We start from the raw sequence: 15,914 nt of genomic DNA, 5'->3' as shown, positions 1-15,914 counted from the left end.
GTTTCATCTAATTTAGGTAATTAAAAAAATAACATTATTTGGCAGTGGGCACATAGGAAAGTGTAAAGTATAAAATTTCTGTTAATATTTTTATCGTGCTTGTATGATAAAAACTCAAAGATATTTACAACCCCGATTCCAAAAAAGTTGGGACAAAGTACAAATTGTAAATAAAAACGGAATGCAATGATGTGGAAGTTTCAAAATTCCATATTTTATTCAGAATAGACCATAGATGACATATCAAATGTTTAAACTGAGAAAATCTCATTTAAAGAGAAAAATTAGGTGATTTTAAATTTCATGACAACAACACATCTCAAAAAAGTTGGGACAAGGCCATGTTTACCACTGTGAGACATCCCCTTTTCTCTTTACAACAGTCTGTAAACGTCTGGGGACTGAGGAGACAAGTTGCTCAAGTTTAGGGATAGGAATGTTAATCCATTCTTGTCTAATGTAGGATTCTAGTTGCTCAACTGTCTTAGGTCTTTTTTGTCGTATCTTCCATTTTATGATGCGCCAAATGTTTTCTATGGGTGAAAGATCTGGACTGCAGGCTGGCCAGTTCAGTACCCGGACCCTTCTTCTACGCAGCCATGATGCTGTAATTGATGCAGTATGTGGTTTGGCATTGTCATGTTGGAAAATGCAAGGTCTTCCCTGAAAGAGACGTCGTCTGGATGGGAGCATATGTTGCTCTAGAACCTGGATATACCTTTCAGCATTGATGGTGTCTTTCCAGATGTGTAAGCTGCCCATGCCACACGCACTAATGCAACCCCATACCATCAGAGATGCAGGCTTCTGAACTGAGCGCTGATAACAACTCGGGTCGTCCTTCTCCTCTTTAGTCCAAATGACACGGCATCCCTGATTTCTATAAAGGACTTCAAATTTTGATTCATCTGACCACAGAACAGTTTTCCACTTTGCCACAGTCCATTTTAAATAAGCCTTGGCCCAGAGAAGACGTCTGCGCTTCTGGATCATGTTTAGATATGGCTTCTTCGTTGAACTATAGTTTTAGCTGGCAACGGCGGCTGGCACGGTGAATTGTGTTCACAGATAATGTTCTCTGGAAATATTCCTGAGCCCATTTTGTGATTTCCAGTACAGAAACATGCCTGTATGTGATGCAGTGCCGTCTAAGGGCCCAAAGATCACGGGCACCCAGTATGGTTTTCCTGCCTTGACCCTTACGCACAGAGATTCTTCCAGATTATCTGAATCTTTTGATGATATTATGCTCTGTAGATGATGATATGTTCAAACTCTTTGCAATTTTACACTGTCAGACTCCTTTCTGATATTGCTCCACTATTTGTCGGCGCAGAATTAGGGGGATTGGTGATCCTCTTCCCATCTTTACTTCTGAGAGCCGCTGCCACTCCAAGATGCTCTTTTTATACCCAGTCATGTTAATGACCTATTGCCAATTGACCTAATGAGTTGCAATTTGGTCCTCCAGCTGTTCCTTTTTTTGTACCTTTAACTTTTCCAGCCTCTTATTGCCCCCGTCCCAACTTTTTTGAGATGTGTTGCTGTCATGAAATTTCAAATGAGCCAATATTTGGCATGAAATTTCAAAATGTCTCACTTTCGACATTTGATATGTTGTCTATGTTCTATTGTGAATACAATATTAGTTTTTGAGATTTGTAAATTATTGCATTCCGTTTTTATTTACAATTTGTACTTTGTCCCAACTTTTTTGGAATCGGGGTTGTATCTAAATACATGACCTACTCATTCTAAACCTGCCGAGCTTCACCGGCGAAGCTCTTGACCCCAGAGGGTTAACCTTTTAAACTCCACCCAATCTGTTCCCAGGATAGGTGGTTGGGTGAGGCTCAGGCTAACCACTGCCTCCACATTATGCTTTTCTCTCAGGAATTGAATAGTGGTGGGCATTAGTGGGTACTTGTAAATGTCCCCATGCACACACCTCACCTTTACCAATCGTGCATTTCCCAGTACCCCGCATTGAATCAGGCTTTGATGCATGGAGGCCTGATTACAGCCCAAATCGACCAAAGCCTGATGTGTACCCCCTTGAATACTCACAGAGACTCAGTACATTCCTGCTTGATCAGGGGAAGCCTGCAGTGCATCAGTAATGCGAATCAGTAGCCCTGCCTCCTTATGGAAGTGCTGATTCCGGAAAATCCCCACTTTCCCGCCACACCAACAGACCTGCCTGGGCTCGTACCTGGTTCTGATGGGCATGGATGAGTCCACCTCTGGAGAGAGAGAGGGGGTTAACGACAGCATAGACATAGATGGAGATGGGAGAGAAGAAACACAAGAACAGACAAGTGTGGGGTGCAGGTTTTGGGAGATTTGGCCACTCTTTCCACGGGGCTGGGGTAGGGAAGGGGTGAGGAAAGAAAGGGAGAGAGGGAGGGGGAGAAAGCAAAAGAGAGGGAGAAAAGCTGCAGGAGCGTCTGCTCCTGGAAATGCTGTCAGGTGATCCTCTGCCAGCCAGACTGCCTCCTCCAGTGATGGTGTGTGATGACAATGGATCCACGTTGAGGTCTCACTCAACAGTTAGGCGATGAAATGATCCAGTGTCACGCGGTCGACGACATCCTCCACATCGCTCTCGCCTACCTGCAACCACCGTCGGCAAGCATTTCAGAACTGCTGTGTGAATGCGAATGGGTGGCCGACTTTACCGTAGGTCAGTGGACTGCTGGCGATGTTCTTCTGGGCCATGGCTGACTCATTGCAACATAGCCCCCTTCAGGTCCAGGTACTTCAGCATGCTGGTGGCCAGGAGCTACCGAGCCATGAGCTGTGCTTCCCCTAACAGGAGCGGCAATAGATGAGCCACCCACTGTGAGGTTGGCCACAAGCTCGCCTCTGCGATGCACTCAAACAGCTCGAGGAAGGATTCTGTGTCATCTTGCGGCCCCACCTTGACCAGCTGAGCAGGAACACTGGCTGCAGGAGTGACTGCTGGAGTACCTGCTGACTAGACCCAACTCCATACCACCTGCCAGTCCTTCGCCTGGCCTCACACAGGACCTGGAAGCGCTGCTCCTGCTCGTTGGACAATGCAAGCAGCTCTGGGTACTGGTGTTGGAGGTCAGCAGTGAGGGTCTGGAGGAGCTCCCTGACTGGTTTGAACTCCATGACAACATTTGTTCCTCAAGGTCCCGGGTTTTGGCACCATTGTAGCAACTTTAGGAGAGTGGGCAATGAGAAACTGGAGACAGGCGCTGCAATTCAAGGTGCGCTTTTTATTTTATCTACACTTTTCAGTGATTTAGTGTTCACACACAGACACACGTGGAGAAATGCAGCTCTCTCTCGGTACTGGCTATCGGAAAGATACACAGAGACACATTTTAATAGACATTCAGTAATTAGACACAGGCGTACCTCATCACACGTTACCTGCTGGTTCAACCTGACCAATTCACAGCCGACACTCAACCACACTCTCACTGCCACATACCCCCACTACCCGACTCAGGCTGGGGAACTGTCCAGCCTGCAGTTGACTCCCCCGCTGGTGGGAGAGGTAACCCGCCACCACCATCTGTGCCCCTGGCCTGTGGACCACCTCACACCTACTGCTGCCATAGTACGACTCAAAGCTGTGCTGGTAGACAGATATGTGATTTGAAAACTGGACTGTCCAACCTAAAACCGGACAGATGGCCAACCTATGCCTGAGCATTGCTCGTTTGTCTGCTCTGAGTTTGCCTTACAATTTGGATTTGTCTGCCTGCATGTTTTTAAATAAACACTCTTTCTGCAATTACCTCCACTCATCTGCCTCATCAATGCAATTCCTGACCGTGGAGAGTTATGGATTGAAATGCCTGACTCTAGATCGGCTGTTTTCCTATAGTCTTGCACAACTCAGCAACTTGGAGGCATCTTTTATATTAACAAAGTTTTTTTTTTATTATTTAAATTGTGATTTTCAGGCCCAAGAAGATTTAGACTAGTGACTTTCACACATGAGCATTACATATGACTTGTGTTTTGGTTGAGTGGGTGACGTCCCCCCCTGCGCCGACCAAGTTCAGAAAAATGCAAAGGCTGAAATGGCAGTTGTGAAAAGTTACTGTAGAAAAGGCATTTGTGATACAAATTTTGAGAAAAATTACATACAGGTTTCATTGAACGATTGAAGCTTATGACTGCAAAGTTTGAAAGAGTTTAGTCTTTTTGGTAAAATTTCGTCAAAGTAGCTCTTTAAAGTTGTAAGCCCTGCCTCCCATTCAACTTAAGCTTCCCCCCCACCCTTTCGTCAAATTCATCCCACTTTTCATGTGTCCAAGCCCTTTTTCTGTTATCAACTTGTCCTGCTCCCAAGCCACCCCATGACTCATTGATGGGTCAGAAGTGTTCATGGTGTGACAGCGCCTGGACATCTTTCATTGTGGCTGTGGATTCCAGTACCTTGTGGACTGGGAGGCTTACACTCCAGAGGAGAAATGTTGGGTCCTAGCTCAGGACATTCTGGACCGCACACTAGGGACTTTCATAAGTCCCATTCAGTTCCTCCAGTAAGGATGCTAGGAGGTGTCCATAGAAGGGGAGTACTATTAGGGTTCCTGTCTAAAGTTTGGTTTTAATTTTCTTTTAAGAGTCAAAATGTGCTTTTGTTTGTTTTCCTTTACCATGTGGTGGTGTTATGTGTTCTGTATGTTTTCACAGGCCAGGTGCTTTTGACCCCACCCCCCATCTATTCTACTTCCTGTCTTTGATTCCTGCCGTTTTGCAGGCACACTTGCTTCTTGTTGTCTCTATTAGCTTGTGCTTTGTCAGATCATGCTATTTGTTTTCTGTTCCATTCTACCTATTTGTAAGTTTTTGCATTCTTTACTCTTGAGTGTTTTTTTTTTTAACTTTTTGCCTGTTTGGACTCTGTTTTGGATTTCTCTGCCTTGGATTATTTTTTGCCTTTGGATTGTTACCACTTGCCTGCATTTTTGGATTTGAGTCTGTATTCTGTTTGGACTAATTTGCTGAAATCTTTGATTAAAACTTTCTGACTTTTAAGCTGTGCTGGTTTGCAAGTGGGTCCTTTTCTGACAAAGATCCTAACACATTTCTGGATACAGCAGCAGACTCTGTTAAGTGGCAATGGTTTTCCAAAGTACTCCCGAGCCCATGTGGCTATATTTGTCACATTAGCATAACATTTTCTCAGGCAGTGTTGCCTGAGGGCTCAAAGGTCATGCACATTCAACAGTGGTTTCCGACCTTGCCCTTTACGCACTGACGTCTCAGAATTTACTGAATCTTTTCACAATATTATGTACTGTAGATTTTGAAAGACCTAAACTCGTGTTGAGAAATGTTCTTTTTGAATTGACTAACAATTCTGGCATGAGTTTTGGCACATCCTTGGTTGCAAAGACTGAGCCTTTGGTGCATGCTCCTTTTATACCTAATTATGTTACCAATTAACATGCTTCTTGTGGAATCTTAAACTTGAATAGCCGATAAAGTTTTTCAGTCTTATTTTGCCTCTTTCCCAACTTTTTTTTTTTAGTGTGTTGCAGGCACCAAATTCTAACTTTGTTTGTACATATTTACAAAATACAATTAAGTTGGTCAGTAAAACTTTTGAAAACTCTTTGTACTTTTGTCAGTTAAATAAAGGTTCACATGAATTAATAAATCACAGATTTTTGTTTTTATTGCATTTTGGAAAATATCCCAACTTTTTTGTAAACGGGGTTAGTATCTACCTATGTCTTTGTCTTTCTTACCTTCCCAATATTAATCTACTGTATATTGCTTTCTCTCTATACTCTATCCTTTCTATCTCTCTCTTTTCTCTCTATATTTCAATCTATCTAACAATAATCAATAAGAATTGTGGAAGTTTTGTGACTTAACATTCTATAACTGTCAATTGACAACAGCAGATTGTTACTGCTGCAGCTCTGTGTCTGTCTCTTTCTCTCTCTCTGTCTACTGTTGTTCATATCTAATGTCCCCATCTATTTCATTTCTGTCTTTCTTTCTGTCTCACTGATTCGTTATCTATCTATCTATCTATCTATAGTTTAATGTCAAATGTTTAGAAAATGAAAGCATGGAGTAGTCATGTCATATTTTAATTTGATAACACTGTACAACCCTTAATATGTAATGTTTCAAGATTCTTATGTCCTTTTTCACAACTTTGTCCCTCCTTCCAGTTGCTCAGAAAGAGACACATTGGAAATGACATCGTCACCATTGTGTTTCAAGAACCAGGAGCCCTGCCCTTCACACCTAAAAACATCCGCTCCCATTTCCAGCATGTATTTGTTATTGTTAAAGTTCACAATCCCTGCACTGAAAGCGTTTGCTATAGGTATGCTAGCTATAATGCACTTTTCTTCTCATAATGGTAAAAGCAATGCCATTTGATTAAAGCTAATGGTCACAGAGAGAGACTCTTGAAGCTGAGGAATAGTTTTCAGCCAACTGAAGTGACATTTTATTGTGACCCTCATTTGCCATGAAGGGGTGACAAAGTCCATTTTTTTCCTGTAACTCTGAAAAAGACCAAAAATGATTGACACTTTCTTGGTCTTCTATTGCAAATTCTCACTCAGATTTCAAATGCTCTTGGATAATTAAAATTGCATTATTTGATTGTGGTGAACTTTTAATGTTAATCCTTATTGGGTCACCCCTGTGTGTTTATTTTTTTATCTATCCCCTTTGCAGTGTTGCTGTATCAAGATCAAAAGATGTGCCTCTGTTTGGTCCTCCAATTCCTAAAGGTGTGACCTTCCCAAAGTCATCTGTCTTCAGGGACTTCCTGCTTGCCAAAGTAATCAATGGTGAGAATGCAGCACACAAGTCAGAGAAGTTCTATGCTATGGCTACTCGAACACGCCAAGAGTACCTTAAAGACCTAGCAGACAATTTTGTGAGCACAACTACTGTGGACTCAGCTCTCAAATTCAGCTTCATCCCACTGGCTGCCAAGAAAAAAGAGCGGATCATACCAAATAGGGATGCCTACCTCCACAGCACAGGAGCCATCATGTGGACTGTGGTGGCATGGGATTTCAGCCAGTCAGTGGATGTTCAGTGCCTGCTTGGCATCTCCAATGAGTTCATTGTTCTGATCAAGGAGGAGTCAAAGAATGTGGTTTTCAACTGCTCCTGTCGTGATGTGATAGGCTGGACCTCCACCATCAAGAGCATTAAGGTATTCTATGAACGTGGTGAATGTATGATGTTCTCAGCTCAGGAAGGCTTTGGAGAAGACATCAGGCAAATTGTCCAGCGGCTTGAGGTGAGTACTTAACTGCAGCACAAGACTGATTTTGGCACAAACAGTGAAAGGAATGATGTATGACTCTTGAGCTGGGGCTTGTTGCTATGTGCTATTCATATGTATGTATCTTTTCACTCCCCTAGTCACATCAGTGCTGTTTCTAACCTCTATGATTTTGATAGTAAGTCCACCCCAAAAGCTAAAGCTAGTAGTAAAATGCTAATAAAAATTAAAGTACTCAGCCAGCTAATCCAGAATCTCAAAATCAGACAGTTGATCACAGACAAGTTGTTCACAGCACCATAATGTCATATTGCAGGCAGATGCAGATGCAGGGGAGAACAGGTATGACTCAAACTGTAGATAAAGCCAAATCGTGAATCAGGAATCATGGTCAGGAAATGGGTGGAGGTCAATCGATTGGCAAACAAGAAGGCAAAGTAGGAAGTAAACATAAACAATGGTCTTAACAGAAAATCAGTCAGAAAACAAACGACTTGGTAAAGTCCTCCCCAACATGTCCCTGAGCATGTCATTGATAAGGCACTGGAAGACACTGGGGGCACAAGAAAGGCATGACCAAATATTCAAAGTGGCCCGCGGTGGTGCTAAAAGTGATTTTCCACTCATCACCCTCATGAATCCTGACCAGGTTGTAGCTGCTGCGAAGGTCTAGTTTTGAGAATAGCTTAGCAGATCTGCATTGTTCTAGGGCTGAAGGTATCAGTGGGAGTGGATATGGGTACTTTACTATGACCTGGTCCAGGCATCGATAGTCTGTGCATGGCCGTGGACCCCCTCCTTTCTTTTCAACGAAGAAACACCCCTCTGAGGCTGGAGATGTTGAATGTCTGATGTACTCCTGCTGCAGAGCTTCTTGTATGTACTCCTTCATAGCTGCTTGTCCTGTCAGGGACAAAGGGTCAATGCGGTTTCGAGGAGGAGTCATACCTGGGAGAAGGTCGATAGCACAGTCATGGGAATGGTGAGCAGGCAGACCACAGGCTTTCCCCTTGCTGAATACCTCCTTTAAGTCGAGATAACAAGCTGGGATGTTGTCGAAGGATTCAGACCAAGGGCTGTCTACAGAAGTGGACAAGAGCGCATGAGTTGGGGAAGTTTCAAGCAGTTCTGAAAGCAGGAAGGAGGCCATTGAAGAATGTCCCGTTGCTGCCAGGAAATCAGAGGATCGTGGAGTTGGAGCCAAGGGTATCCCAGTATTAGGTCGTGGTGTGATGTTGGGGTGACAAGAAGGGTTATGCATTCAGTGTGAATGGCACCTACTTGAATCTTGAGAGGAGTTGCTCGCGTTGAAACCAGTCCCTCACCTATGGGTCCCCCGTCAATGGCCTTCAGCTTGATTGGTCTGAAAAGTACATGGGTGGTGAGTTGATATCTTTGCACAGTCATGCTGTTTATCAAGTTTCCCTCTGCCCCTGAGTCTGTGAATGCAGAAAGCACCTGGATCGAGTCTGGTAGCTTTAATAACACTGGTACTTGAAAATATTGTGAGTTGCGAGACATTTCTGGACTCACCAGGTTAGTAGGGCTGGTAGCCTTGCTTGGCTGACGGTCCCATGGGGGTTGAGTAGGGCACTTCGAGATCAGATGATTGGCCTCACCGCAGTAAAAGCAGAGGCCTTCGTGTGTTCTTCTCTCCCTCTCTGACCATTGCAGTCATGTATGTGAGACCTCCATAGGAATTAAGGGGCTTGTGTTGGGAGAGGGAGCAGGAGGTAGTTGTAGTGAGAGTCACTTTCATATGGTGGTCAACACAGATGGCCAGGTCAATGAGAGGGTCCAGAGAGAGATGTTCATTACAGCATGCCAGCTCGCTGAGCACCTCTGGACACAAACATTGGCGAAATGTGGTTTTCCAGACTGGCTCATTCCAGCCGCTGCTAGCGGCTAAGGTGCAGAAGTCCAGTGCATACTCCGTGACACTCTTTCTCCTTGTCAGATCATCAGTAGACTCTCTCCGACCTCTCTTCCCTCAGGTTGATAGTCAAAGAATCTCGTGAACAGCTCCAGAAAGTGGTCAAAAGCAGTAGTGTGTTCGCACCATGCATCCAAACCGCACTTGCCCACTGGAGAGTTTTACTGGTGAGAAGACTGATGAACTGGGAGATCTTGTGTTCATCGGTTACTCCCGTGAGAGATGAAAAATACAAAGAACATTGAAGAAGGAATCCCTTGCAGTTGGAACTTTCCCTAGAAAATTTTTCAGGCAGAAGAATGGTTCAACGTGCACCTGCAGGTGATGAGGGGCATGTGAGGACGACCTGCAACACCATAGCAGTGAGCTGCAACATCCTGGTGTTGAGATCACTGATCATCTGCTGGTGTTGTCCTAACAGATGCTCATGCACGTTGATTGCAGTCTGCTTTGCCTCCTCTGCTGCATCCATGGATAGTGAAGTATCCTGTCAGATTGCAGGCAAGAGCAGGTATGGTGTAAGCTGCAGATAAAGCCAAATTGCTTTATTATCAGGAATCATAGTCAGGAAACAGGCGGAGGTCAATCAATCGGCAAATAGAGCAGTGCAGGGCAGACGAGAAGACAAAACAGGAAGTAAACATAAACAGTGGTCTTAACAGAAAGTCAGTCAGAAAACAATGGCTTGGTAAAGTCAGGTATGGGACACAGAATGATATTTCACGAGGTGTGTTTGTGACTGCTGAGCTTATATAGGGAAGGTGACTGTGGGATAATTGGAGACAGGTGATGTAGTTAAAACTCTGGTGATGGGGGCACTGTGTATCATGGGAAGTGTAGTCCGTAGTGGCCATGTTTGGAGGCTGCTCCAAACTCAGGTTTTCAGTGCTGTTATTGACACATGTCACTGTGTATGGAATTTAAACAGTTCTTACAAAGAAACAGTATTTATTTTAGCTCAGATTCCATCACATTATATAGTATTTAGCAATGTACAACAAGCACAAAAGTCAGGTACCAGAAGTGCTGAACTTCTAGACAAGACAGTTCTAGCGCCAACTGAACAAGTGATAGAATAAGACTTAGTGTAATATTCTGTTGAATACCAACACTCAGCAAATGTCCAAGCAAACAAGTAAACCATACGAATGAACTGACAGAGTACAACCAAGTAGAAAAATAAAAGTCCAATGGTTAACCCCAGGCTAGATGGTACACAGCCTGGGTTGGTCAAGACCAATACATGGTTACACAGTGGGCAGGGAAGGAGGAGAGAGGTGCAGCCTGAAGAGGTGAGTCTTCAGTCTGTGCTTGAAGGTGGTCAGGGAGTCAGCAGTTCTGACCTCAGTGGAAAGGTCATTCCACCAACAGGGAGCCAGGACAGACAGCAGTCTTGAGCTGGCTGGGCCAGAGCGGAGAGGAGGAGGAGGGGCCAGGTGACCAGTAGTAGCAGAGCGTAGGGATCTGGCTGGCATGTAGAGTGGTGGATCAGACTCTGGAGGTATGCTGGCCCCAACCCCTTGACTGCCTGGTAAACTAGCAGCCATGTCTTAAATTTGATACGAGCTGCAATAGGTAGCCAGTGCAAGTCGGCATGCTGAAAGGCCAGCAAGGAGAGAGTTGCAGTAGTCCAAGCAGGAGAGGATCAGTACTTGGATCAGGCATTGAGTGGAGGAGGTGGTGAGGAAAGGTGGAGCCTTCAGATGTTGTAGAGGAGAAATCTACACGTCCAGATCACTGCAGCAATGTTCACTGAGGAGGACAGTCTGTCATCGAATACAACCCCTAGGTTCTTCATACTGGGTGAAGGTGACCTCCAGGGAGATGATGTTGTCCAGGGCTGTAGAGGAATGGAGTGGGAATGTAGATCACCTCTGTCTTGCCTGGGTTGAGTTTCAGGTGATGGTTGTCCAGCCAGGTCTGGATGTCACGCAGGCCAGCAGAGATGTGAGCAGAGACCTGTGTGTCAGATGGAGGAAAAGAGAGAAACAAGAAGAAGCCTTTATTTGTCACATACACACTCAAGCATAGTGAAATTCATCCTCTCCATTTAAACCATCTGAAGCAGTGAACACACACATGCGCGCACACACACACACACACACACACACACACACACACACACACACACACACACACACAAGTGAGGAATGAGCACACACACATACTTAGAGCTGTGGGCAGCCGTGCTACAGTGCCCGGGGAACAGTTGGGGGTTAGGTGCCCTGCTCAAGGGCACTTCAGCCCAAGGCTGCCCCATGTTAACCTAGCCGCATGTCTTTGAACTGTGGGGGAACCCGAAGCACCCGGAGGAAACCCACGCAGACACAGGGAGAACATGCAAACTCCACACAGAAAGGCCCCTGTCGGCTGCTGGGCTCAAACCCAGAACCTTTGGGTGTCATCAGCATAACATTGGTAAGATAGACTATGAGCAGAGATAATCGGGCCAAGAGACTGGGTGTAGAGGGAGAAGAGAAGTGGACCAAGGACTGAATCTTGAGGGACACCAGTGGTAAGTGGGCGTGGTGCTGATACAGTACCAGACCAGGTAACTTGGAAGGAGCAACTGAAGAAGTAGTTCTGGATGACAAAGGGGTCTAGGATGGGCCCCTTTTTTCAACAGAGGGGTGTTGTGAGCCCATTTGAAGCTGGAGGGAAAGTATCCAGAGGACAAGGAGTAGTTTACAAGGGGGGTGATAAATGGGAGGATGTCAGGAGTGATGGTCTGGAAGAGAGATGAGGAGATAGGGTCAAGGGCCCAGGTGGTAGGACAGTGAGAGAGCAGGAGCTGGGAGATATCAGAAATAGAAGGAGGGGAAGATGCAGAGAACAAGGGGGAAGAGACAGGGACGTTGGGGAGGGGGAGGCGGGGGTGCTGAAGGAGCTGTGGATGGCCATGATCTTTTCCTCAAAAAAAATTGCAAAGTTCTCTGTAGTGATGGAAGACTGAGGTGCAGCTAGTGGAGAGTTGAGAAGAGAAAAGAAAATAGAAAAGGGTAGATGAGGGTTGGAGATGGTGGTATGAATTTTGTAGTGATAAAACTTGATCTTAATCAATTGGAGAAATTAAAGGACTAAGTTAGCTAAACCATGAGATTGCTTAAGACAAATGCAGGTTGCTTCAGACAAGAGCAGAAGTGATCTTCGTGATTACAAAACTGAGATCTTGAAATATTTATTTGAGAGAAAAATGTGGCACTGGATTTGCATTTACGTATCATTTATGTATTGCATGCGTCTTAAAAATATTTCTTAAGGATCATATGATCAGGATGAAAGTCTGAGTTTGACCTGCACTCTCAGATCTGCACTGAGCTCCTTGGACTTTCCCATTTTACTGTGTGTTGGTCAATCCAATGAGTGCTGTAAACAAACCCTTTTTATGAAGGCATGGAGAAGCTACCAGCTGTAGTCCATCATGATCACTAACAGGAAGTTAAGAGACCTCGACCCTGGCAAGATAAAAGACATTTTGGAAGTTTCAGCACCTCTGAATTAATAATCTAAGTGTGTGGATATAAATTTTTGACCCTGTGTTGATTTCAGAAAACCCAAAGAAGATTAAAACTTGTGCACCAACTTCTAGTGTGGTTTTTTCATTAAAGATGTATGCTGTACAATCATTGTGCCACAGAAAAAGAACAGTTCAGAGAAATTACTGAAAGCCCAAATATTGAAGAAGAAGAACTTTATTCATCACACGCTTGTGAAATTCCTCTCTGCATTTAACCCATCTGAAGCAGTGAACACACACGTGAGCAATGAGCACACACACATACCCAGAGCAGTGGGCAGCCATGCTAACAGCACCCAGGGAGCAGCTGGGAGTTAGGTGCCTCGCTCAAGGGCACCTCAGCCCAAGGCCGTCCCGTATTAACCTAACCACATGTCTTTGAACTGTGGGGGAAACTGGAGCACCAGGAGGAAACCCACAGAAACACAGGGAGAACATGCAAACTCCACATAGAAAGGTCCCCTCCGGCCACTGGGCTCGAACCCAGCACCTTCTTGCTGTGAGGCGACCATGCTAACCACTTACACCACCGTACCGCCCATAACTTGCCATGACATTCATATCCAAGATGACATTCATGTCCCTGTATGTAAACTTCTGACTACAACTGTAGATGCAGAACAGGGCAAAAAAATATCCAAAATTATCCAAACTAATGTTTTCATAGAAATTCTGGAAAATTCTTGGCATACTAACCTCATTTACATGTACTTTACCCAGCTGTTTCCTTTTGTCTTGCCATTGAAGTGCCCATGAAATGGCTTAAGAGTTTTAAGATTTAAATGGCTTCAATATTTTAATCTGTATGGCTTGACTGTTTGAGACTTGATTCTGTCTGTCACACTGACTTACTGACTTTCTGTTTCAAAAGGAGATATGTTGAAATACAGACTAAATTTCCACAACTGTCTGCTGTAGCAGAATCATGAAACTCTGCATGTTAAGGGTCTAATGGCATGATTACATTACTACTGTAATATTTTAAAGTAACATCATGCAATGCATTTTATTCAAGTGATATTAAAATACAAAATTTCCTGTCATAACAGTATAACCATCAAACAGTGCAGTGTGTCCTAAAAAGACCTAAATATACTTATTTTTGTGCATTCAGACAGCTGCATGTTCTGTGGTGTTACTTTTCTTGATTAGCACTTTTACTTTCTGAAGTTTACTGCTGATATACTGCAGAATTCTCCTCCCTCCCTATCTGTGCATGATATCAGATAACCACCCATGGCTGTGAGACCACACAGATGGTACTTCACCGGAATGGCTTGGGACAGCTGGGTTTCCATGTCAACTTTGAAGGCATTGTGGCTGATGTTGAGGCATTTGGATTTGCATGGAAAGCAGGCCTGCGCCAAGGCAGCCGTCTGGTGGAGATTTGCAAGGTGGCTGTAGCCACACTTTCTCATGAGCAGATGATTGACTTGTTACGCACTTCCATCACAGTCAAGGTGGTGATTGTTCAGCCTCACGAGGATGGTACTCCCAGAAGGTATTCCATTCTTCCACTCTCTCTTGTCAAAGCCTGTTCTCTCTCTCTCTTTCTCTCTTGTTTTAGGTTTTTTTCACTGGCCAGCTCCAATTAGCCATGCCAATAAAATCTTCATAATTTGCACCTATGTACCCTATTAAAACAGCAGTAGAGAAACCACCTTAATATGACAAAATACTATTGCATAACTAGCCATAGACATGGGGATTTTACTGGATTTTGTGATTGGAATCAATTACTGAGCAAGATGTCAGAGTGGTTCTGTGTTATGTTCAAACATTCATTATGTCCAAACATAAATCATATGACTCAAATGTTTTGAGCTATGGCTAACCGACACAGAAATTCTCACTGTCCAGTTATGCAATGAAGAATTTAATCACGTACATCTGAGCTCACAGAACAAATACAAAACAAACCACATTTAACCGAAGAGCCTCTGATTTACAAACTGGTTTTGAAAAGTTGGGACTCTGTGTAAAATATAAATAAAAACAGAATGTGATGGTTTGCAAATCATAGAAACCCTATATTTTGTTGAAAATAGTAGAGAGATGACATGTCAAATATTGAGACTGAGAAATTTTTTTGTTTGAAAAATATATGCTCATTTTGAAATTGATGCAAGCAACATGTTTCAAAAAAGTTGAATGTTTACTACTGTGTTGCATCACGTCTTCTTTTAAGGTGACTGTAAATATTTGGGAACTGAGAAGATCAGTTGTTGTAGTTTTGAAATTAAAATGTTGTTCCATTCTTGCCTGATATAGGAGTTCAGCTGCTCAGCAGTTTGGAGTCTCCTTATTGTATTGTTTGTTTCATAATGCACTATATGTTTTCAATGGGTGACAGGTCTGGACTGCGGGCAGGCCAGTTTAGCACCCAGACTCTTTTGCTGTGCAGTCCATCCATCCATCCATCCATCCATCCATCCATCCATCCATCCATCCATCCATTATCCATAACCGCTTATTCTGTGCAGGGTCGCGGAGAAGCTGGAGCCTATGGGTGAGAGCCGGGGTACACCCTGGACAATTCGCCAGATCATTGCAGGGCTGACACATAGAGACAAACAACCATTCACACTCACATTCACACCTACGATCAATTTAGAGCCACCAATTAGCCTAACCTGCATGTCTTTGGACTGTGGGGGAAACTGGAGCACCCGGAGGAAACCCACGCAGACATGGGAAGAACATGTAAACTCCACACAGAAAGGCCCTCGTCGGCCGCTGGGCTCAAACCCAGAACCTTCTTGCTGTGAGGTGACAGTGCTAACCATTACACCACCGTGCCGCTGCTTAGGAGCCATACAGTTGTAATACCTATAGAATGCAATTAGTCATTATCTTGCTGAAATAAGCAAGGCCTTCCCGAAAAAAGACATTGTCTGGATGGCAGTATATGCTGCTCCAAAACCAGTATACTATATATATATATCATTCAGTATTAATGGTGCTTTCCCAGATGTGCAAGCTACCCATGCCATATGCACTAATGTGCCATCATACCATAACGAATACTGGCTTTTGAACTGTGTGCTGATAACAAGTTGGATAGTTCCGCTCCTCTTTAACCTGAAAGAGACAGCGTTCCATGATTTCCATCAAGAATTTCAATTTTTGATTTGTCAGATCACAGGGCAGTTTTCTACATACTTTGCCTCAGTCCATCATTAATGAACTCAGGTCCAGAGAAGGCGACAATA

General features: G+C 44.1%; 1 protein-coding gene across 1 annotated transcript in view; it reads left to right on the top strand.

The window, feature by feature from the left end:
* LOC132889218 (signal-induced proliferation-associated 1-like protein 2) overlaps positions 1–15,914 on the top strand; it is a 246,877-nt gene that overhangs the window by 112,848 nt on the left and 118,115 nt on the right. The window contains exons 7-9 of the mRNA XM_060925482.1: positions 6,174–6,331; positions 6,691–7,267; positions 13,929–14,203. Of these exons, the coding sequence (XP_060781465.1) occupies positions 6,174–6,331; positions 6,691–7,267; positions 13,929–14,203 (1,010 nt within the window). The remainder of the gene's footprint in view (positions 1–6,173; positions 6,332–6,690; positions 7,268–13,928; positions 14,204–15,914) is intronic.

The sequence above is a fragment of the Neoarius graeffei genome, chromosome 7, assembly GCF_027579695.1.
Source record: "Neoarius graeffei isolate fNeoGra1 chromosome 7, fNeoGra1.pri, whole genome shotgun sequence".
Taxonomy (NCBI): Eukaryota; Metazoa; Chordata; class Actinopteri; order Siluriformes; family Ariidae; genus Neoarius; species Neoarius graeffei.
Note: the sequence above shows the minus strand (reverse complement) of the source record. Positions and strands in the feature narration are given on the sequence as shown.